Source organism: Macaca fascicularis, chromosome 16 (genome assembly GCF_037993035.2).
Source record: "Macaca fascicularis isolate 582-1 chromosome 16, T2T-MFA8v1.1".
NCBI lineage: Eukaryota > Metazoa > Chordata > Mammalia > Primates > Cercopithecidae > Macaca > Macaca fascicularis.
Window position 1 is genome coordinate 2,499,595 of NC_088390.1, and position 23,305 is coordinate 2,522,899.

Consider the following 23,305-nt stretch of genomic DNA (forward strand, 5'->3'; position numbering starts at 1 on the left):
TTACAGGCTTGAGGCACCGCACCCAGCCGGGGAACTTTTTTCAAACCAAAGCATTCCTGAGCACCAAGATGGGAGGCCCGTGACGGAGCTGCCCGGCTGAAGTGCAGGCATAGAGTCTGCAGGAACTCAGTGTGCAGAAATTACCCAAGAAAAGGACAGGGCCTTGGTATGGGGTACAGAACCCCCATTCTTGAGCCAGGCTGTGTCATGGAGAGAATCCCAGGACTTTGGCTCCTGAAGCTCTGACTCCTCAACTGGCTCCATTTAGAGGCCCTATGAGCAGCCAGCCAGTGTCAGCCCCAGCCTCAGCCCCAACCGCAGCCTCAATCCCAGCCTTAGCCCCAGACATGCGGCTGGGACAGGTGAGCAGCAGCTGCTTACTATCCCCAGAACTGCTGTACGAGGATGTGTTTGCTGTGTGGGAGGTGATCTGGGCAGCCAGGCACATCTCGTCGGAGCACTTTGTCTTGTTCATCGCCCTGGCCCTGGTGGAGGTCTACCGAGAGGTCATCCGCGACAACAACATGGACTTCACTGACATCATCAAGTTTTTCAATGGTACGAGCTGCTCCAGCCATCCCGGCTGCCCCCAGCAGGGGTGTGGAGGCCCCCACCTCTGCCCTGCACACAGTTGGAGGGTTCTCAGGAATTCTGGGGGCCCTTCCCCAAAGGCAGGGATGTCCAGAATCTAGCAGAGCAGATGGAAACAGAGCAAGGTAGTCAGCCACCTCCCAGCCTGCTGCCCTTTCTCTGGGCCTCCCTACAGCTGTCCATGTTTCCCCCCAGAACGCGCTGAGCATCACGATGCCCAGGAGATCCTGCGGCTCGCCCGGGACCTCGTCCACAAGGTGCAGCTGCTCATAGAGAACAAGTGAGCTGGGGCCAGGAGGCAGCAGCCGTGCAGAGCCTGGACCTCGGGCGCCTGGGCTCCGGCAGGGAGAGGTGCAAGGGAATCACCGCCCAGACCGCCCCAGCCACCAGCCGACCCCACCTCTGTTCCTAACAAAGTGACTGTGAGCCTGGGATCCGACTCCCGGCAGTGCTGACCCTGCAGGGCAAGCCAGGGGCCAGGATGCCTTCAGATCAGGGCCGGGATGGGAGCGGTCAGCCTCAGGGAGCAGCTGCCTTGGGGGACACACCTACTCTGCTCCTCTCAAACATCTGGGAATAGTCCCACTGCCACCTGCGGCCTCAGCCTGGACTGTGGCCCATGAGTGAACCTGGGGCCCCATAGGATTAACAGGGGCTACAGTGGCCTGGGCCCTACTTAGCTGGGGTGGCAGAGGGCGAGAGGCTCTGTGCTGCGTCCCTTCTGAGGGTCCCTTTGCAGCCCCAGTATACTGTGTGTGCACCAGCCCCAGCTGGAGCCGCCAGAAATGCTGCCGGTTTAGGCATATGTCCTGGGTGCAGGAGGCCTGGGGCGCCTTTGGGCCGCTCCCCTGAGATTCTGGGGCAGTCAGACGATGTGGGCCCTGGGCGGGAGCAGCCCACCTCAGCAGCACTGCCACTGCCTTTGGCCACCTGAGGTGACCCCCAGGCCTCCCGGCCCTGTGCAGTGTACCTCTGTGTATCTGTACAGCCTCACTCCTGCCACCCCACCCTTGCGTTCTGCATTAGGTACTTCTCTGAAAACCACGTGTAAGGGACGCTCTTGCCAGTGGATGATCTGGAATGCGACTGGAGCACTTGCTCTGAGGAATCCCAGGGTGATTGTGTAGGGGAGCAATCTGGTCTCCTCTCAGGGACAGGCCTCAGTTCTGGGGCAGCCCATTATCTGTCGCAGACATCTGCTGTGTCCCTGGGGCTGTGGAAGGCAGGGGATGCATGGGTGTCCCGTCTGTCCCTGGGGAGAAGCAAAGCTAGCTCTGCCTTCCACATGCATCTCAGGATGCCAAGAGGCCTAGGAACCCAGAAACCCCCTGGAGGAGCTGTGTACATGGGGGTGCCCGGAAGGGCACAGCTCCTGCCCCCAGGCCTAGGCATGCTGCTTGCTTGGCCATCCCCACTTCCTCCTCCACCCCAACACATGCAGGCTAGGCCTTGCCCTGGGACCTGGAGGCCCTGCCTGGGGCTGGGGCCTGTCCACAGCCACCAAAGTCTGGCAGACTTTCTGCATTTGAGAAACATGATAAAGGGCCCCGCAGCCCTTCTGCACCCAGGACAGCCTGCCCAGCCCAGCCCTGCCCCCGGGCATTGCACAGCCTGTCTGGGGGCCAGACCGTCCCATTGTCCATCCTTGTTGTCCATGAGTCCTTGGCCTCCACCAAGCACGTGTGGCCATTGTGTGCCTGCCTTAGTAACTCTGTGGTTTTGTGAGGAGCAGAGTGTGTATGGTTTTTGCCTCAGAAACTATACTCTTCTGTGTAACAGACCAATAAACAGCATTTGTCAACACTGACGCCTCCGGGACTGGACACTGAGAGACCACATGCCTTCTTTAAGCTCCACAGTTGGCCAGCCCCAAAAGGCGAGGACAGCAAAAAGAACTAAAGTTTCCAAGAGAGAGGTACCCCAGCCGCCAGTCCGGAGGGTGTGGGCTGGTCAGGAAGTCAGGGTGATTTGATAGCCAAACCTCAAGTACTCAGCACCCTTCAGGGGACCTTACCGCAGAGTCATGGCCCCATCTCACGATGACCAGTGGCCCCTCTAGCCTGTGGATGAGAGAAGGTCCCTGTCCCATCCCTACCCCCTGCCTGCCCTCCTGACCAGGCTGCAACGAGAAGCTGGAGCTTGACTACGCCACTGCAGCCGGTGGTGACGGAGCTGCCCTGTGGCTCTCACCCCCTGAGCACTGTCTGAGAGGCCTGAGGCGAGTGTCAGGAGGAGTCAGACCCTGCTGAGCGATGGACAGGCCCAGCTGTAACAGGTCTCCACCTCTCTTCCTGCCCTTCCCCAACCGGAGTGCTACTGGTCCCATCGTCGATGGCTCCAGGGAGAAGACACCAGTCACCCAACATGTTTTCTGTTCTAGAGGACACTGGCTTCCTGGACATTAGGGCGTGTTGTCCATTCACTGAAAGCTAAAGACCCCCCAGCCCATGGTCCTAGCAGGCTGAACCCAGCGTTATTTCATGTATATATACACACATATATATATGTGTGTGTATATATATAGAGAGAGAGACAGACAGACGCAGAGTCTTGCTGTCTCTCCCAGGATGGAGTGCAATGGTATGACCATGGCTCACTGCAGCCTTGAACTCCTAGGCTCGAGCGATCCTCCCAACTCAGCCTCCCAAGTAGCTAGGGCTACAGGCGCACCACCATGGCTAATTTTTAAATTTTTTTGGTAGAGGCAGAGGCTCACTATGTTACTCAGGCTGGTCTTGAACTCTGGCCTCAAGTAGTCCTCCCACCTTGGCCTCCCGAAGAGCTGGGATTACAGGCTGGAGCCACTGCACCTGGCCCTGAACCCAGCTTTTAGGAAAGAATACAGACTAGTGGCCAGAGCTGCCCAAACAAAGAAACCAGTTGACACAGAGAGCTCTGGGGCCAGGGAACTTGATGAGCCCCTCCGGGGAACACCCCCCACCCGCCAGCTGACTCTGTTGCTTGGAGGAATCAGAATTCCCTTTGCTGCGACCACCTAAAGGGAATTTCACCTAGCCTGGGAGTAACCCAGTGCCTTCACACACTTCCATCCTGCCCTGCTCCCCCAGACTACTGGACTGGGATCCTGGGACCAGAGGGAATCGCGAAGCCCAAGCCACGGAACAGCTGGGGGCAGGAAGAGCAAGCGGCACAGCGGGCTCTCGAAACACCATCTCGAGCAACCTTCGCACTCTGGAAAGTCAGGTCTCTTACAGAACAGGAGCTGGTAAACGGACGCACCTGGATTCATACTTTATCCTGACCACAGGCCCTTCTTACAAGCTCCAGCTGAGCTGTGGGTGAGGGGGAGCCTTGAGTACAGCTTCTGCCTAAAGAGTTAGTGACAGCCCTCAGATGACAGCCAAGTCGTCACTGCCAGGGGAGGGTCTTCATTCGTGTTCCCAGTGGGCACAGGGCCTGGCACGGAGTACGCACCCAGGAAGGGTTAACCCTCACCCTACCCCTTCCCTAAAGCGGCACTAGTGGGCCAATGGACGTGACCCAGCTCTTCCGGGAGCTACCAGCAGAGGGAGCCCGCGTCTCATGAGTGAAAAGGGCAGGCGCAGTGGGGAGGGCTGGATTCAGAACTTTCATTTTAAAGTTTAAAAAATTTTTTGAGACCGTCTTGCTCTGTCTCCCGGGCTGGGGTGCAGTGGCAGGATCTCGGCTCACTGCAGCCTCCGCCCCCCGGGTTCAAATGATTCTCCTGCCTCAGCCTCCTGAGTAGCTGACACTACAGCACCACCACGCCCGGCTCATTTTTGTATTTTTAGTAGAGACGGGGTTTCGCCATGTTGGCCAGGATGGTCTCGACCTCCTGACCTCCGGTGATCCGCCCGCCTCGGCCTCCCAAAGTGCTGGGATTACAGGCGTGAGCCACCGCGCCCGGCCTGAACTTTTCGAAGTCAACCCTTTCAGAGAACAGGATCCAAGACACTACTCCCTTCCGCAAGGGTAACCCCTACCCACCCCACCTCAGGAAGAGACGCAGCGCAGTCTCCCCCGCGGGGACTGGGAGTCAGACAGGCACTGTCAGGGTGGAAATGAGAAACTGGGTCCCCTCAGCCAGCCTGGTCTCCAGCAAGGCCCAGCTAGTGGCCCCCTGACCTCACTTCCCACACGGCCACCTCCCGAGACAGCCTGCCCATGGGGAGAAGACAGCCGCAGGGACAAGGGGCTCCCAGCCCGGCTGAGAACACGGCTCTGTGGCCCCTGACCTCCAGCCTCTTCTCCCCCTTGTTCCTTTCCCTTAGAGGCCAGCTGTATGGACTCCCCGGCTGACCTGTCACAACCACACCCCAGGCAGCAGCTTCTCAGGAAGCTCTCGCCCTCTGTGCCCAGATCCTGGGGCAACTCCCCTGTACCTTTTTTACTGGATCCGAGTCTAGCACTGGCCCCGGGTGCCACAAAGGGTGGCAGATGCTGGGTGAGAACTCTGTACCCAGTGGAGAGGTCTGACTGCAGCTCCAACGAAGTCTCCAGCTAGCCGTGTGGCCTCGACAAGTCACTGGGCCACCTCAATCCTGTTTCCTTATCTGCCAAAATGGGGCTAAGTCTTGCTTATTTACTTCACTTGGCTGTTGAAAGATGAAACAAGATCATACTTGTAAAATGGTCTGAGGAAATAGGAAACTCTGCAGAAGTTTCAGACCGACCAGAACTGCCATTTTCAGAGCGGCCGAGGCACCCGGTCAGAGCTGCTGGAGGACTCGGCTGGGCAGACAGGGTTGAGACAGGTGATCTCGCCGCTCCTGCCGCACGCTTCCCTACAGGCCTCTGCCTCCTTTTGCAATAAAATGACCCAGATGCTGCAGGCTGGCAGCTCCATCTCAGGTTTCAGTGCAGGTTTATTTCAATTTTATATTTTATTCCAGGCAAGTGCTTATTACATGGATAGTATTCATGTCTCGGTAACTAAAGTCTTGGAGCATGAACAGCCACTAGAATACAGTTCAATAGTAAAAATACAGTATGTACAAAATTAGGGTTTTTGTAGTTTTTTTGTTTTTTTTTCCCACACAGCAGATGTATCCAAACACATAAAAATCTCTACAGTCTGGGGTCGCTACAGTTTATATTTCAGGAAACAGACACAGTGGCCGAGTCCTCACTGTAAACAAGGGCCACCTCTTTGGGGGTTGGGGGTGGGACCCTGGGATGGGGGGAGAAGCAGCTGTTTCTGGAGAAAGAAGGGGTCATGGTGACCCCCCAAGTTACCCTCCAGGCATTCCCTGCCTTTGGCCCCCCCAAGGAACCAACCTCCCCCTCTCCCCGAGGTAAGGACTCCCAGCCAGTGAGCCACTCTGAACATCAAAAGGTAAAACACGCATGAGAGGTAAGATGTGTGTGTGTGCGTGTGTGTGTGTTTGTGTGTGTGTCCCAGGCTGGAAGGGCTAGGGAGGGAGTGGCAGGCGGTCCCACAGGGTGAGGACAGATGTGGTCCTGACAGCTCTCAGGGGGAGACGCCCAAGGAAGGGCTGGGTGGTGGCTGCCCACTTGGGCACACAGCATCACAGCGTTCACAAACGACAACAAGAACAACAGCAACACCCATCGTCACTAATCTGGACATAGTCATTCGGCACTAGATTTGCAGGCCCCCACTGCTGGGGGACAGGGACGGGGAGGGGCAGCGGGTGGATGATGAGGTATCTGTGCAGGCCCGGGGGCCACTGGCCTCAGGATGCAGGGAGAGGTGGGCAGGCTGAGGGAGGGGCGAGCTCCACACGCTACTCTGACCGTCCGGTGGGTCAGGCCTGCCTCGCTGTCACAATGGGAATAGCAAAGCTGGCTCTCCCAGAGCCAGGGGGTCTGGTGGAGGTGGCTGTGCTGGGGTGGGTACAGGGCTCAGCCTCTGAGGGTGATGACCTGGTTTGTAACTGTCCCTTTACCCACACCAGGAGAGAGAAATAAGGAAACAGTCCCCTGGGAGATGTCCAGGACCAGGAGGGAATGGGAAGGGAATTCTTATGCATCTAAGGATTATTTCAAAAGAAAATCTATTCAAGACCTTTGCTGACCTCCTCTGTGCCTGCAGGGCACTCCAGGAAATCCTCAACTCTGTCCCCTCCCTCCTGGCCCCCTCGCCTGCCCAGGCCCCTGCCCCAGCCCATCCGTGTGAACTTCACACCCAGGGACACTGGCTTCCTTCCGCTACACTGAAAGGCCACTGGTGTGTGTCCAGGTGGGGAGCTGAGCGTGTCTGACACAAGGCCACTTGTAATAAATATCCACATACAAGGAGAGGCCAAAGCAGGCGGCCCAGGCAGAGGCAGAGAAAGCCACGCCCTAACACAGAGCCCCTGACTCCTGCCCGTTCCACGTTCAGCCCTGTCCTTGACCCAACAAGGACCTTTTCTCAGAGAAAGGTGCTGCCCAGCAGCTCCCCGGGGAGGGCCCACTCAAAAATGCCCCCTGGAGAAGCCGGGTGTTGAGGGGACAGGAGGACACAGGCAAAGGGCTGGAGCAGAAGCAGCAGGCCTAGCTCCAGCCCTGCTCTGTATAGGCCCCAGGGTTGGTCTGGGGACAGGCTTAGGGCTTAGCTAAGCCACTGCGTTTTTTTTACCTTTCTGATGCCTCAACGATGTGGCTTCTATGCTCCTGGAAACAAGACCAGCTGCTGGTCCATGTCTCCCAGACTGTAGGAGGCGCCCAAACCCCACAGGCCGCCAGGCCCACCTGTCCCTCGGAGGAGTGCCCGGCACTCAGCAGAGGTCAGAGATCAGGGGCTGAACGCAGGACAGCGTCCCTCTTTGCTGCCTTCTGGAAGCCAAGAGCCAAGCCCAGAGCTAGGGACTGGGGACAGATGCCCAGTGGCTCTCGTCCCATCCAGACCCAGGCTGCAGGAGACAGGGAAGGGGGCAGGACAGCCGAGTCCTTCTTTCCCCACCTCAGCCTGCCCTCCTGAGGTCCAGAGCCCAGTGGCAGGGCTTGGGTTGAGGACACAGGAAGCTTGGCAGTGGCTGGGTTTGGTTTATTGTTGGTAGAGAATCATTTTAAGTAGTTTCTACGGTAACGAATCACAGTGACTGCAACCGGGTCAGAGAGCCCCAGGCTGGGGCCCCACCTGTCCGGGTGGGACTCCAGACCAGCCACTTCCTATGATCTGTCACCTGTGCTCAGAGCAGGGCCCCTTATCACCCCAGTCGGCAGCTTTCTGGGCCAAGTGGCTTCGGTTCTGCTTCCCCCATTTCCCCTGCAAAGACCTGGGAAGAAAACACTGAGGCTCCGGAGGAAAGCCGGGGGCCTGGGCCACCTTACCAGACAGCAATAGCAGCAGCAGCACAGGAAGGTGGGGCAGGGCAGGGGAGAAGTCAGGGAGCGTGATGTCCACATCGCACTCATTTCCGAGGGCAGGGAGGGGAAGCAGGAGCGGCGCTGGGGCTGGCGCTGGGCCGGACAGGTGGCACGTTCCACCAGAGTCTCGCATTTTCTCAGAGTCATCTTACCAAGTCCTAGTGCAGTAGGGTGGCCCCCTGCCCGGTGCCCATCTCCCTGGGTGGCCCTTCCCTCCCTTGGCTCAGAGTCTTTGCACCCCCTTCCCCTAGGAGGCCTGGGGGTGGGTGGGGGGGGCGGGCCTGGGCCTGGCTGGAATGTGTGGAGCTGGTGGGTGAGAGAGTGGGGGACAGGTCCCCCTCCCTGTCCCCACTGGGGGCCTCTGAGTGGCCTCGTCCTCAAGCCAGCTTGAGCGTGCTGACTGGGAAGGAGGGCATGGTGACCATGGTCACAGGGTTGAGCACGGTCTGGCCCACCAGCTGGGGGTGATGCACCACCTGAGCCCCCACGGCCGGCTTCGCCATGACAGTAGCCGGGGGCCCCAGGCCGGCTGTGCCGTTCACTTGCTGGTGCGAGAGGGTGTGGGCGATGTGGCTCACTGCCACGGGCTGGCTCACTGCCACGGGCTGCGGGTACAAGGGCAGCTGGGAGCCCAAGTGGGCCACATGGTTGAGGGTGGCAGGGTGCACTGTGATGTGCCCAATGGGGGGTGTGGCAGGTGCCAGCTGCACAGCAGGGCTGGGGGCCGAGGGGGCGATGTGGGCGATGTGCTTGCCGCCTGGCCCCTGCAGAACGTGGTTCACAGTCTGGATGACTGAAGCGTGCGTGGTGGCTGTGTGGGCGATGACCGTGGAGCCGCCCCCAGCCGTTGCCACCAGATGGGCCGGAGCTGGCACCAGTGTCTGGGCAGGGGCGGCCGGTGGGGGAGGAGGGGCCGGCAGAGGGGTCTTGTGCTGCGGCTGCGGCTGCTGCACGGGGAGGTGGGCGGGAGGCAGGGCCACGGAGTGGGGGTGCGGGTGCGGGTGTGGAGGTGCAGGCGCAGGGGTGGTGCTGGGGGGTGGCAGGGCGGACTTCAGCAGCTCCGGCTGGGGACGATGGCTCAGCTTAGGTGGGCCCAGGCCCGCCCGGTCCTCCTCCATATCCTCGTCTATGTTGTCCTCACCCTCTGTGGGGAACAGGGGCAGGGAGCGGGTCAGAAGGGCGGGGGAAGCGAGCGGCTGGAGGCGTAGATGCTCATGGGGGCGTGGGAATGTGATGGGGCTGGGACTGGGGCCATCTTTTCTAGTAGGCAAGAGCCTGGCCAGGGAGGCTGGAATTTGACGTGTAACATCTGAGGACTGTGGGGCCAGCGCGGGGGCTGGGGCTCACCAGAGGCGGTGGAGGTGGAGGCCTGGTCATCCTCGGGCTGGCCCGTCTGCCGCAGCACACGGTCAATCTCCAGCACGTCCATCCACTGGCTCAGCTCGTGCTTGAGCTCTGCCAGCCGCTGTTGCGTGGCAATCTTCTCCCGCGCCAGCCGCTCCATCTCATGCTCGTATTCCTTCTCCTTCCTCTTCAGGGACTGGGGTACAAAGTACGGGACAGCAGAACGCCCTGAGCAGCAGCCTTGGGGCCCAAAGTCCCCACAAACCTCTCCTGTCAGCTGGCCCAGAGGCAAGTCTGTGGCAACCAGGGGACCCAGCCTGACGGGGGCTGCTGGAGACCACACCTGTCCTGGTCCATGCCCCTGCCCAGGGGGGCCCAGCGTGTGTAGGCTCGCTCCACTCCTCCCAGGGAGTGTGGGCTCTTGGGACAGGCCCCAATGGAGCAAGCTCAACCAGGCATGCGGGTCCTTCCATGTCCTCCACAACTCATCCTCAGGGCTTCTCCGCCTCTGGCCCCATCCCTCCCCCAGCAGCCTATCCACTTTCTACACTTCTGCTCGGTCACTGATGCCACGAGCTACCGTCTACAGAACCCCAGGATCCTCCGCTTCGACTTCCTGGTTCACTTGTCTCCCTGGTAACTTCAACATCCTTGGAGGATGACCCAATAGGCAGTGACACAACCTCGCCCCGTCTCATGTCTAGGGATCCCCTCCTTCCTGGCTGCTGGTCCGCACCTGCTCCCCGACCTCCTGGACGACTCTCCACTGTGCACGACGCTTCTCGACAAGGCTCCACCTACATGCTGCTCCCCATCACCCTGCCCACTGCCCTCCAGACTCCCCGGGCTGAAAAACCCCCAAGCCTAGGAATGTGCCCCCGTCTACACCTGTACTTGGGCTAAACGGATCCATGAGAAATGGCTCTTGCGTCCCATGACCCAGCTCCCCTCCACACTCAAGGTCTTTCCTGTGCTCCGACCTGACACTCTTAAATCCTACTCTTTTAAGTCTCACAGACCTCCCTGCTGGCAGCTTTCTGCCCAAGCATGTCATAACCGCTGTGTCCACCAGCAATGCTAACACGTGTGTCCTTGCTGCCTTCCGAGTCCCTTTCTTGGCCTGCTCTTGACCTCCTAGCTTCCCAGGCTTACTGGTCATGCCCAGGTGCAGGGCCCGCGGGCTTTTCACATACACAACTCACCAGCTGGCCTTGGTTTTCCTCTCTGAACCCAGTCTGCCCTCATCACACATGGATCCTCCTCTCCTTACCCCCTAGATCTTATCTGCCCGTGCTCCAAGACCACATCTGAGCCCCTACCTCCCCCACTGTCGTCCTGTATTTCACATCCTCCAGCCTCCAAGACCTTCCGGGCACCACACCATCTTCCAGGCCGGTTTGCATTTGCGGTAGATTTTTGTTTTATTCCCCTCCCCCACTCTCTCTCAATTTTTTTTTTTTTTAAACTGTTTGTTTTTTTCAAACAGTTTCACTCTTGTTGCCCAGGCTGGAGTGCAGTGGCATGATCTCGGCTCACCGCAACCTCTGCCTCCCAGGTTCAAGCGATTCTCCTGCCTCAGCCTCCCGAGTAGCTGGGATTACAGGCATGCGCCACTACACCCGGCTAATTTTGTATTTGTAGTAGAGACAGGGTTTCTCCATGTTGGTCAGGCTGGCCTTGAATTCCCGACCTCAGGTGATCTGCCCGCCTTGGCCTCCCAAAGTGTTGGGATTACAGGCATGAGCCACCGCGCCCAGCCTACTGGTGTTTTATCTTTGATTATCCGTCAGCCCTCACCCCTGGTTCTCGTCTTTTTTCATCAACATCTTTTCTTGCCTCTGTCCCCTTCTCTCCCTATATCTCTCACTCTCCTCCAACCTGGGGGGCAGTGGTGTGTAGGAGGAGCCATAGGCCTGAGAGTCCATCTGCTCTCCTTCCTGGAGCCCAGAGGCAGAAGGGGGTAGCGTCTCCAGCCCCCTAGCCCTGAGGAAAAATGGGGTTCTTCCCACTCTACCCTCCCTTTCTCCCTGCACCAGGACTGGGCCACTTCTGGTGGGCAATGGGTCCCAGATCGGCTTACACTAAGAACGCTAAGAACTGCAAACAAAATTTCTATTAAGTTTTGTGTTTCAGGAAAAAAAAGGGGGGGTGAAATGAGAAGAGCCCCATCTGCCTGGGCAGTAAATACGAGGCTGTCAGATAGGACTTCATCAGGAACTGGCTCATACAAAGTCTCTCACATATATATGTTTTGTCTTTCTGTCTCAACACACACTGTCCCTGTCCGAGCTGTGAATGAAGGTGAGGATGGCTGCATAGTCTGTTTAGATCCCAGAGCCCACGGGTGGCCAGGAAGAGCTACGCACAGGGTGCTTACTCGACCCCAAGGGAAGGATCTGGAAGGGTGCTGTCCCGACTCCTGGTGAACATGTTCCTTTCCACCTCTGTCCTGTCTGTTCCCTGAATCACAGGGAGAATGACAGTAACCCATTAGACCCAGGTTTCCCTGCTTTCATGCCCTAGGGCGGGGGTCCCCAAACCCCAGGTACTGGTCCGTGGCCTTTCAGGAACAGGGCTGCAGCAGGAGGTGAGCGGCGATGGCACAGGACCACCTGAGCGCAGCCTCCTGTCAGATCAGTGGGACATTCGATTCTCACAGAAGCAGGAGTCCTCCTGTGAACCGTGCACCCCGGGAGTCTAGGTTTCGTGTGCTCCTTAGGACAGTCTGCCTAATGCCTGCTGGGAGGTGGAACACTTCCATCCCGAAACCAGTCCCGCCCTCCCTTTCCATGGAAAAATGGTCTTCCAGGAAACGACTCCCTGTTGCCAAAAAGGTTGGGTATCGCTGCGCTAGGAGCACTTTTGCTGTTCTGTAGCAGCTTTTCCTGACTAGGCCTGGCAAAGTCTCCAACCCCACCCACCAGTGAGGCCAGCTTCCCACACTCCCTCCTGCATAGATTCCTGCCCTCACCAGTGACAGGTGTCTCTAACCATTAGGGCCTGCAGCACATAATCCAGGTAGAGCCGTGCTCTGTACTGGCTTGAAACCCGGCAGCTCGACACTTCTGTTGCCAGTCCCAGGCCACACACAGCCCGCTCTGTCATTCTGGCCTTCACAGTTTCTCTCCATTTTCTGCTAGGAAGACAGTAGGAAACTCCCTTGCCCCTACACACACACACACACCTGTGTGTGACTTTTCGTTTTTTGGAGACAAGAGTCCCACTCTGTCACACAGGCTGGAGTGCAGTGGTGAGATCTTGGCTCATTGCAACCTCCACCTCCTGGGTTCTGTGATTCTCCTGCCTCAGCCTCCCTAGTAGCTGGGATTACAGGCATATGCCAGCAAGCAGGACTAATTTTTGTATTTTTAGTAGAGACGGGGTTTTGCCATGTTAGCCAGGCTGGTCTCGAACTCCTGACCTCAGGTGATCCGCCCCGCCTCAGCCTCCCAAAGTGCTGGGATTATAGGCGTGAGCCATCGTGCCCAGCCTGCGTGTGGCTTTTTACCTGGCTCTGAGGCTGTGTCAAGGGGCCCTAGGTGAGTCAGCTCTCACTTGAACCTGGCTGCTGGCGGCTGGAAGCAGCAGTCCTGAACTCAACCCACCTGTGGGCAGGATGTAGTTCTGGGCCAGGGAGTGACATGGATCAAAAGCTTCCTCTTCTCACCTAGTCCAGTTCTTCGCAGGCCTAGAGGCCCCTGCAAGATTTCCCCAGGGTCTAACTTTAACCCACATTGCTTCATTCTAAACCCATTTCCTTTCTGTGACTACCTGGATGCACAGTTTGGTACCTATTTTTCTTGTCTCTGTCCACTTTTCTGTGGCTGTCTTCAAATCTTTGGCCACCTCCAAGCCACTCTGGATTCTGGCTGGGGACCACTGCCTTCCTCCCACAGCTTCCTGCTCTCAGCATACAAACAAAGCCCCCAGTCTTCACAGCCCCACTGGTCTCTCCAGGACCAGCTCTTGACTCTGCCCATCTCTGAGTGACAAGCCTCCTGACCATGTTCGTGTTTGTTCTTAGAGACGGAGGTCTCACTCTGTGGCCCAGGCTGTCCTCGAACTCCCTAGGCTCAAGCGCTCTTACTGCCTGGGCCTCCCGAGTAGCGTAGCTGGGACTCAGGTGCGAGCCATCGTGCCTGGCTTATTTCCAAAAAGCATCCTGTTCCCTCCTGCTGGGCTGCACCTGGGCTCCTGGCCTCCACTTGGCTCCGTCCCACCCAGACTTATCCTGCAGGTCTCAATGTCCTTTCCTCAGGAACAGCCATCCTCCCTCCCCAGAACAGATCCTGCCGCCCGGTTCCTATTATGCCCATACGGCCGTCTTCTGTAGAGTGACTTGTTCATCATCTGCCACAACGCCCAGCCTGGGAGAGCGCAGACCCAGGTTTTTTACTTGCTCGCCACCATCTGCCCAGAAGCAGAGACTTCGCTACAAGCACCTCAATGAATAACTGAATAAATGGTTTGTAGACAGGCCTTTGAGTTTCCTGCTTCTGTGACCAGCACCAGAATGGGTGTCCCTTCTGGACAGCCTGGGGCCCACCCTGGCTCCTACTTCAGCGGGCCCAGCTCCTCAAGAGCTTCCTTCTGCGGCTGCCGCTGAGTCTCCTTCCGATTCATTTCCAAACCCACACGTTACGCAAGGCGCCCTCTGCAAGTAGTATCTGCAAAGAGGAACTCGCCATGCCGTCCTTCCTATTTCTCAAAAATAATAGCTACGTGAATGTCGGGATTACCGCGAAGTGTCTGCACGAACACCCTCAGCCAGCCCTGCGACTAAACTACAACCAAGCCCACGTTCTGCAAAACCATTCCAGAAATAAGCCACCGGCCTGTCGCGGCCTCCGGGCCCCTCTCCCGCTCGGCGCCCCGAGGCCCCACCCCGAAGCACGCGCGCACCCACGCGGCCGCAGCTTCCCTGCGTCACCCTCGCCAGCCGCACCGCCCTCCGCAACTCGGGAGCACCGCCCCCGCCCGCGACAGCCAATCCGCGAACCCGGCCCCGCCCCTCCCCGCTGCCCGGAAGCGGCCTGGAGGCGCGCCAGCTCCGCCCCCTGGCCGGGAGGGCGGGCGGAAGGGCGCGTTCGCTGGAGGCAGGGAGGGAGCCGCCCGCCTGGAGCAGTCGCGAAGCAAGCAGCGCCTCCGCCCCTCCCTCAGCAAGTCAGGCTCCGGTTACCTCAGGGCCGTGACCCCGCGGTCGAGGCCGGGGGAGGGGCGGCGCCCCGCGGCTGGCTCCTCGCACGCTGGACCCTCCTCGCCACCCCTCCCACGGGGCCCGTGACCCCGCGCGGCCCCCGCAGCTTCCTCAGCGGGTGGACAGGGAGAGTCCCGACTCGCCGCCCCCTCGCCCCACGCGGGCTGGGAGCCCCACGTCCCTCCATCTCCAACGGCTCCCCGTCTCGGCGGCCGCCGGCCCATCCCCCACAGCCTCCGGCCCGGCGCGCGGAAGCCCCGCCGGTTTCCAGGGAAACCGAAGCTCAGGCCGCCATGGCAACTGCCTGACGTGGCGGCGCCCCCGGCCCCAGCGCTGCAGAGGGAGCGACGCCCAAAGGGAGGAGACGCGCAGCCGGGAGGGCCCCGAAAAAAGGGACCCCCCTTCCCCCTTTCTTAGCCCAGGAGGAAGGAAAGCGTGACGTGTTTCAGGCTCGGCTGCCCCGGGGCTGTTTGCCGCCCAGTCAAATCGCAGTTTTCCCCGCCCCAGGCGTAACCCCACACTCGGGCCGTGGCGCCTCCACGCGCGCTCCGAGAGGACCTTCCTCCTCCGGGGCACATGGGGCTCGGCCCGCGCCGCAGCGTGGACGGGGACCACGCCCAACCCTCCCCGCAAATAGCGACACACATTCGGGCGAAATCTGGGCTCCCGCCCAGGCTCTGCGGCCGGGGAGGAGGCGTCGGGCCGCCCCATGCCCTTCCCTCCAGCGGCTGCACCAACACGCGCGAACGGGAGCCGCCACCGGGACTCGCACCAAGCGTCACGGTGCGCGCCTCACGGCCCCCGGGACACCAAGGCTGCGGGGGCTCGGGAGCGGCGGGGGAGGGGAACCGTTCCTTCCTCTGCGCACGCGCGCCCTCGCGGGCAGGGAGCCCCGCTGACGTCAGCCGGGCCATGTGCTCAGCGCCCGCGTGGAGGCGGGAGGGAGGCGCGGGGGAGCCGCCGGGGCGGGAGGGCGGGGCGGGGCGCGGCCGGGGGAGGGGCGGCGGAGGGAGGGCGGAGGAAGCTGCGCGGCGCCGGCCTCCGGGCCCCATACCTGGATGTACCGCAGCGCCGTCCGCAGCACGCTCAGATTGGACGTCTTCTTGTCATCCACGTTGGGGATGTTCCGCTTCAGGGTCTCAAAGCACTCCTTCAGATGGGCCCTCCTGGAGAGAGGGGCGAGCGCCGGTCAGCGGTGCCTGGGGCGGGGCTGGGATGGGGGGGAGGCAGGGCCCGGGGGAGCTGGGGCCGAGGGCCGGCGGGGCCCGGGCCACACACGCGCACACACACACCTGTTCTTCTCCAATTTGTTGTGGACTTCTCTGGTTCCGATCCTGAAACCCAGACAGACAGGAGGCTCAGGGAGGACTCGATGAGACGGCCTTCCTGATGACCCGCGCCGCCACCCCCCAAAATTGCCACAGGCTGTTTGTCCCCAGCATTGTCTTGTTTTTTTTTTTTTTTTTTTTTTTTTTGAGACGGAGTCTCGCTCTGTCGCCCAGGCTGGAGTGCAGTGGCCGGATCTCAGCTCACTGCAAGCTCCGCCTCCCGGGTTCACGCCATTCTCCTGCCTCAGCCTCCCGAGTAGCTGGGACTACAGGCGCCCACCACCTCGCCCGGCTATTTTTTTGTATTTTTTTAGTAGAGACGGGGTTTCACCGTGTTAGCCAGGATGGTCTCGATCTCCTGACCTCGTGATCCACCCGTCTCGGCCTCCCAAAGTGCTGGGATTACAGGCTTGAGCCACCGCGCCCGGCCAGTCCCCAGCATTGTCTTAAAGCAGCTTGGGAGATGTTCGCCCTGTGCCATGCTGCGCCCACTCCCTGCAGGGCACGTCTGTGCTCATAATCACAACCTCTGTCACCCTCCATCCCACCAGGAGGGAGACAGGAGGGCTCCTGGGACTCAGAAGCAGCAGGTTGACCCCCGCCCTCACCCAAGTGGCCCATACTCTGTCCAGAGACCTGGGAATGCCATAAGCCTCAGCCTTGGAGGGCGTTAGAAAACACAGAAGCCTGGCAACAGGGGGTAATGGGACGTTCCTTCCCGGGATAGAGATGGGCACAGTGAGGCGGTGTTCAAATAAAGGGGGCACTTCTAGGCTGGAGAGGCAGGACACCTCTGAAGCCCCACCCGGGGAGGGTACCTTGTCTTGCACACAGCCCAGGGGATGGGCAGCTCTCCTACTCATCCCAGCAGCCCGACCCTGCCACACCCCACTCACCCCCCTGGCCTCTTCTTCTGTTCACTGGATTTGACTTCTTCAGCTGGTGCCAACTTCAGGGTCCCAAGGGTGGGTGGGGGCGGCTGCTGGGGGGCCAGCTGAGGCTGGACTCCAGGGTGTGGTGCTATGGTCAGGATAGGTGTGGGGAGGGGCTGCAAAGGCTTGGGGCTGCCCGTGGGTGGAATGGTGGTCTTCGAGTCCGGCAGTAGGGGAGCAGGGGTGGGCACCTGTGGCCTGCTGGGCAGGGGGGCAGGCTCCTTAATGCTGAGTCCAGGGGTGCTAACCAGGGCTGGCTGACGAGGCGCCAGGGGCAGAGGCTGGGCTGCCGGCGGCAAGGGTGGGGGTGGGGGTAGTGGCTGAGGGGAGTTGGTCACCACAGGAATAGGAATGACAGTCAGTGGGGCAGGGGTGGCAAGTGGTGGTGGGGGTGCGGGCGGGGGAGCCGGCGGAGACAGAGGCAGGGGTGGTGCCTCAATGCGGGGTTCCTCCACAGGAAGGGCATGTGCCAGCCTGGCCAGGCTATTGGCCTTCTTCTGCTCCTGCTCCCGCTCCCGCTCCAAGCGAAGCCGCTCCTGCTCCTCTACACAGAGAGAACACAAGGGGGGGGGGTCTCAGCAGGGCCCCAGCCCTCCAGTCCTAACGCATCCTCTGACCCTAGCCCAGTCAGTACTCAGTGATACCCCTGCTCAGCGAGAGACTCCACAAATAGCCTACCAGTCCAGCCAGGCACAGGGGAAAGCGCCGGGGGCACAGCAGTGAACAAATCAAGCAGACCTGGTCCCTGCCAGCAGGGAACAGGAGGACAGTCACGGGGGCTGAGAGTCCGGGCTGCAGGCAAGACAGGTGGCCGTGGAAGGGAAGGGTGGAGCAGAGCTGTCAGAGGGTGCTGCAGGCCACCTGCCAGCCTGTAGGGTGAGGAGGAGGGCGGGTGAGGGCAGCGAGGGTCAGGAGCCACAGGGTCGAGGTGGGAGAGGCGGGCAGAGGCCCAGCCACCCAAGACTTCGCACCAGAGAAGGGGGTGTGCTGACAGATCCCAGCTTCCGTGGAAGGCCTTTAACAATGTTTACCAAGCACCTTCTAGAGGGCAGGCAGTGTCTGCATGGCACAGATGAAGGCAGTGAAGTTCAGAGAGCAAAGTGATTTGCTGCAGGTCCCACAGCAAGCCTCCTGACCCCTGGAGGACGCTTGCCGTGCTCACAAGGAAGTGCCTCGCACACATTCACAGTCCCTGGATCGTCACAAGAGCCCCACGTCACATCACAGGCAGGACAGGGACACCACCCTCATTTCACACATGTGGAAACAGCCCAGCACTCCTGACCCCGAGGCTAGATCCCAATGCCTGTTTTCCTCAGGGACCATTCAACAAACACACTGAGTCCCTCTCTGACCCTTGTCGTGCTGAAACTCATTTCTCCCAAATCCTCAACATCCCCACCATCAGCAGCAGCAGCGCCAGCATGTCCTGTCCTCCGGGCCCAACGCGTCCTCTGACATCCTCAGTGACACCCGCTCAGCCTGAGACACCACAAATACCCAAGCAGTCCAGCCAGGCACCGGGGAAAGTGCGCCTGCCTGGTTCAGGGTGAGAGAGGGCAGCTGAGGAGGAGGAGGCACAGCAGCGGCCATTTCTCCCAAACAAGAAGAGACTGGGCTCTTCAGTAGGGGCTGACCAGGGCAGTGCACCCCACCATCCGCTCAGCATCTCTGCTGAAAGCCCAGCAGGAAGGCAAGGCCCACTCAGGAGCTGGCTGCGAACAGGGGAAGGGGAGGCACCTCCATCTCCAGCCTGCCCCGTCCTCTCCCAGGTCCCACCATTCTGGTTCCCTGGCTACGGGGCTGGCCCAGGCCCTTGGAGTCTGCAGCCCCCAGGCCAGGGAGCCGCCATGACAAGCAGCCCTCTCCTCTGGCCCCGGATGCCCCGCTCCGCTGACGAACGCAGCAGACAGCTCGGGCTGGTGGACACGCCCCAAACACCTGGGCAACGGGTGGTGCGGGGGACTGGAGTCGGCCAAAGCCCCCTGAGGAGGGGAGCACCCATCTCCCACACTCTTACTGGCTCAGAGGCCTCAGAAAACTTGAGGTCTCAGGCCCTTTGGCCAATCAACAACTGGGTGTGAGCCAGGCCTGCTCCCAGCCCCGCCCTCCCGAAGAGGGAAGAGGCCGAGGAGGAAGCGGAGGGGGAAGCGTCCTGGGAGGGGAAGCCTCAGTGGTTTCCCAGCAGCCAGAGTTCAGGAGCTGGGCCAGCCAGCGGGTCTCTTCCAGATCTCACTAGCCCTTCGGGAAGGGGCGATGCCAGGCCGGTGCAGGCCTGCTCCAGTGCGGGGCACTGGAGGTTACCTTAGGTTACCGCCCGGGAGAAAACCAGCCCTGCGCTCCGCTTCCCACAGACTGCACTGGCCAAGCAGCCTGCTGAGTTCCAGTGACAGGGCCCTTCTCAGTTGGGTGCAGCCTCTGTTGTCCCCAGCCCCTTCCCCTACCCCAGGACAAGACTCTGGATCCCAGGGCTTAACACAGCCCCCACCTCCATCCCTTTGGCTGATAGACCTAACTTTTCATTGGCCTTGAGACATGTGCTCTACTCTCTATAGGCAGAGGGACGATCAGGGCCCTCCCTGAGTCACAAGGACAGGCGGGACCCTAGAGTGCAAGCCAACCCCCATTTCCCATATTTTAAAGCAGCCCAAAGCTCACCTGGGAGGTAGCAACCTCCTTCTCACCTGCCCTCTCTCACCCAGAACCAGGCAGGTACACCTCACAGGTGCCAGGAACGACCCAGTCACACCTGGAGCAGCATGAGAAAGTTCCAGGGGTGGTGAGGAAGAGGAGCTGCCCCGGGGCCAGATCCAGCCCACCAGAGCTTCCTGCCCCTTCCCACCCAGCGGCAACCCTCTCCCTGTGCATTGGAGAACCGCCAAACTGGTGGTGGCTGCTGCTCCCTCAGGAGCACCCTGGGCTTAGGCTCTTTAAAAGAACGTTCTGTGCATCCACCAGACAGTGCGCCCCCTCACATGCCTCCCTGGGCTCCACCCAGAAGCTGCCCCCAAAGAATTTAGCATGGCCCTTCTGCAGTGACCCAGGGGCCAAGGCTCCAGCCCACACTCAAGAGCATGGGCAGTGTGCTCCCTTCAACCTTCCCAAGCGACTGTGGCCCAGGCGCTCTGCAGGCACAGGGCTAGGGGTGGAGGAGTCCACACTGGTGGGCCCCAGCAGCCACAGGAATTCTCCCGTCTGCTCGATAAACAGGGGCTTGGTGTCTAAGGCAGGCCCAGGGTAAGCCTTGGAGAGTTGGTCAGGAGCCTCTGGACACTCCAACCAGCTCCCTCCAAACAGGGCAGAAGAGTTGCATCTGAGCCACCTCCATCAACACTGGAATGACCATGCCAGGCCCTCCAGCTGAGCACCAGGATAGCTCTGCCCTTTCTTCTCTCTCTGACGGGCACACACATCTGCAGGGTCCTCATGTGAGCACACTGGCTGGTCTAGGTCAGAAACCCATGCTTGCGGTTGAAAGGGAGAATGGACAAGAGGATCCCTGTCCAGAGCTGGTCCTAGGTCCTGGGAAAGCGTTCTGGTCAGCAGGTTCACCTACCATGCCCTTCCCTCCCGTTCGTCCTGCCCCAGCTCAGAGGACAGAACGTCAAGAGGGAGAAGAAAATGAATTCTGGAGGTGAAACTGCTGGGACCGGTTCTGGCCACCTGTACATGAGTTTTTGAGTAGATCCGGCTTTCCGCACCCACTCATCTCCAAAGACCTCTGACCAACACCAAGCAGCGGTGACCAGGCCGCTGAACTCGGCCTAAACACAGTGGGTACTCGAACTGCAATGTGTTGGTGGCGGCAGCAGGTGACTTAGTCTCTCCGAACCTTGTGCACGGTCTTCCCCTGACCCCTGTGCCCAAACGTAGGACATTCTTGGTCACCACGGGCACTCTCCACTGCCAGACCCTGCTCTGAACCCCCAAGGCAACAGGCGGGGAGTGTTGGTGACGTCCCCGCCCATCACTTCTGCAAAACCCAGGCATCTGGGTCTCACATATTTCCAGTGACTCCTGACCTTGAGAGGCCGGTCGCCCCGACTAGGCCGGCGGCCCCGCAGCTCCCCCGCCCCTTGCCCGCTGCCGCTCCCCGCTCCCCCCTCACTGCCCGCCGCGGCGGCAGCACACGGCGGCGCGCGCGCACACAACACACTACTACCTCCTGCATGACTCATCATTGAAGCAACAATAGGCAGAGAGAAAGGAAAGGAGGGCGAAGCACTCTCTCCACCACAACCAACCCTGCCGGGGGATTCTGGGGGGCGGGGAGGGCACAGGAGTCCCCCGGTCCTGCACACACACCGTTCCAGAGCCGAGGCTCTGGCAGCACCCTGGAAAAGGAAGATCTTTCCCCCCAGCCCCTCTGCAGCACCCTGAAGCCAGGGACCACCAACAGGGCGCGTGAAGATGGGAGTCATTAGTCTCTTCCCTTTAGAGGAAGCGCCGAAGTTTCTTTCTCAACCTGGCTCATTCCAGCGTGGCCCCGGGTGATGCCAGGGGGCATGGTTGGAACGTTCTGGGGGTCAGTGGAAAAATGTGAGCTCTAAATGTCTCGTCGCCCTGCGATTCTGAGGGTTTCCCTTGCTCTCGGGATCAAACACAGGAGGTTAGGGGCGAGAGCCGACAGGTGAGCTCGGCTCCTCCCTCGCAGGGCAAAGGCTCTCCCTGGGAGGTGCCCAGAGGCCGGGGCCCGCGCCCGGGCCCAACCCAGCGCAAGGCCCCTTGCCAGCCCCGCCCAAGCCCCGCCCCCAGCCGAGCGCGAGGCGGTGAGGAGGGGCCGGGCCGCGCCGTCCCCAGCAGGAGTGTCCCCGGTGCACGTGGTCGGGGGCGGAGCCCGTCCACGTCACCACCCGGTGTAACCAACGGGCTCGGAACGCAGGCACACGCAACATTCCAGGCGAGAGCGGGTTTGGAACGCGCAGACACGCCACATTCCACACTGGCTAAAGCGGGGCGCAGCGAGGGGGACCTGGGGGCTGCCCCCCAGCGACCCGCGGGCCATTTCGCAAACGCCCAAGTAGCCCGGCTTTCACCCAAACCCCGGACGCGCGGCCCAGCCCAGCTCTGGGAGGCGGGGTCAGGCGGGGCTGGCCAGGATCATAAGACACGCGATGTCATTTCATTCTGCAAAGGCCGCCTCCGCCCCAAGCGGCGCGTAGATCTGCCGGGAGCGCCCCCCGCACCCTCCCCACGGGGCCAGGGAAGCCGAAGAGCTGCTCGGCGTAGAGTAGTCCCCACCCCCACTCCGTTACACACACGCCCACTCGTGTGCTATACACACGCCCGTGTACACGTCCGTTCATCTGCTTTTCCCGAGGCTCACATCACACATCCCCCGTGCACACACGCACGCACACGCGAGCCTGCCACCCCCACGCAACACCATTCCTCACCCCACCCCCCGGCTCACACATCCTCAGTGCCACCGAGGGCTCCGCTGGCCCACGCAAAAGCAGCCCCCCACGGAAGGGGCACAGGAGTGCCAGGCAGCCAGGGTGGCGCCCGCAGGAGCCAGGTCCCTCGCTGCATGTTAATGACTTCATTAATTAATTTCACTGCCCACATCACCCCTCCCCGGGCGGCGGCTCTCGCGGGGAGCCGTGCGCTGCCAGGTTCCGCGGGCCGCCCGGGAGGGGGCCCTGTCCGCGGTTTCGCGTGGGTTCGGGGACCGGGGTCACTCGCTTCCCCTTCCCCGGTGCCCCAGGGGCCCAGCCCGGCCGCTCACCACGTGCTCTCTGTTGTTGCTGCGCTTGCCATTCCAGGAAGCGGGCCGCCTCCAGTAGCGTCTCTATGCTCATCGCGCCGAGAGCTGCCGGGGGCGCGCCGGGGCCGAGGCTGCGGCCCGCGAGCCGGGCACAGGTCAGGCTGGCGGGCAGGCAGGAGGGAGGGATCACCTCCGGGGGGCGACAGGGCTGGGCGGCGCAGTGCACTCCGCAGGGAAGAACGGGGGAGCACGGGGAGAAAAATCAATGTCTCTCAAAATATTTGCAAAATATAAAATTGCAAATTTAAAAAAATGGGTGCAAAAAAAAAAAAAAGGCGGCACTGCCTCCCTTCTTCCCCTCCCTCTCTACCTCCCTTCCGATGCCTCCCGCCCCGCGGCCCCCGGGAGTCCCGCCGACAAGAAAGGGCTTTGCAACAAGATGGCGAGGAGGCACCGACACACACAACAAGGGAAGGAGCCGCGCTGCCCCCGGCCGCCGCCCCCGCTACTACACCGGGGCCACAGCCAAAGCCCGGACCGGAGCCCCCGCCCGCAGGGCCGCGGCGTCTCGCGAAGGGAGGGGCGGGTCCTGCGCTGCTGGCCCCGCCCACCGGAGCCGGCGCGCGCACACGTGGCCCGGGCAGGGAGGGAGAGGTCAGAGCCGGGTGTGCGCGCCGTGGTTCCGCTTTCCAGCTGGCCCCGCCCCTGCTGCAAGCCACAAGTTGGGCCGGGGCGGCGCGTTTGGGTCGTTCACGACGAAATCTGTCCTGCTGGAGGAAGGGAAGGATGAACAATTCAAGATTTAACAGAGCTCCAATCAGGATATTCCGGGTCAGGGAAACCTTGGGAATGGCAGAGACTGGCCTGACCCTGGGTCTCCACGCTCCACCCACTCGCGACCTAAATCCCG

At 60.9% G+C, this 23,305-nt stretch overlaps 2 protein-coding genes and 1 long non-coding RNA gene across 7 annotated transcripts in view; 2 read left to right on the forward strand and 1 right to left on the reverse strand.

The window, feature by feature from the left end:
* Nucleotides 1-2,394, forward strand: part of SGSM2 (small G protein signaling modulator 2) — a 43,593-nt gene extending 41,199 nt beyond the window's left edge. For both annotated transcript variants that reach the window (XM_005582478.4, XM_005582479.4), the window contains 2 exons: nucleotides 391-558; nucleotides 787-2,394. In XM_005582478.4, the coding sequence (XP_005582535.3) occupies nucleotides 391-558; nucleotides 787-875 (257 nt within the window). In that variant the 3' untranslated portion in view covers nucleotides 876-2,394. The remainder of the gene's footprint in view (nucleotides 1-390; nucleotides 559-786) is intronic.
* A 1,265-nt stretch (nucleotides 2,395-3,659) lies between these two features.
* Nucleotides 3,660-5,418, forward strand: LOC141408746 (uncharacterized). Its single transcript, XR_012425121.1, has 2 exons — nucleotides 3,660-3,817; nucleotides 4,845-5,418. It is a non-coding gene; the product is annotated as an uncharacterized lncRNA (long non-coding RNA).
* Nucleotides 5,419-5,420: 2 nt separating this feature from the next.
* Nucleotides 5,421-22,855, reverse strand: MNT (MAX network transcriptional repressor). 4 transcript variants are annotated; one of them, XM_005582481.4, is made up of 6 exons: nucleotides 22,417-22,855; nucleotides 16,653-17,232; nucleotides 15,721-15,762; nucleotides 15,483-15,594; nucleotides 9,235-9,427; nucleotides 5,421-9,031 (listed from the first exon to the last, which is right to left on the reverse strand). In XM_005582481.4, the coding sequence occupies exons 1-6, from the start codon at nucleotides 22,487-22,489 to the stop codon at nucleotides 8,265-8,267; spliced, it is 1,767 nt and encodes a 588-aa protein (XP_005582538.2). In that variant the 5' UTR covers nucleotides 22,490-22,855; the 3' UTR covers nucleotides 5,421-8,264. The 4 variants fall into 4 exon arrangements, with proteins under 4 accessions (XP_005582538.2, XP_073874307.1, XP_073874306.1 ...); XM_074018206.1 differs by lacking the exons at nucleotides 15,483-15,594; nucleotides 15,721-15,762; nucleotides 16,653-17,232; XM_074018205.1 differs by lacking the exons at nucleotides 15,483-15,594; nucleotides 15,721-15,762; nucleotides 16,653-17,232; nucleotides 22,417-22,855 and adding an exon at nucleotides 14,411-14,657.
* Between the last annotated feature and the right edge of the window lie 450 nt (nucleotides 22,856-23,305).

What these genes read in the sequence shown, in the direction of transcription:
- MNT (XM_005582481.4), bottom strand. Translation starts at nt 22,489, where the DNA reads ATGAGCATAGAGACGCTACTGGAGGCGGCCCGCTTCCTGGAATGGCAA. An exon ending in CAGAAGAAGAGGCCAGGGGG is followed by an intron (nt 15,763 to 16,652) that starts GTGAGTGGGGTG and finishes TCTGGGTTTCAG; the next exon opens with GATCGGAACCAGAGAAGTCC. An exon ending in CTCCACCTCCACCGCCTCTG is followed by an intron (nt 9,032 to 9,234) that starts GTGAGCCCCAGC and finishes TGTTCCCCACAG; the next exon opens with AGGGTGAGGACAACATAGAC.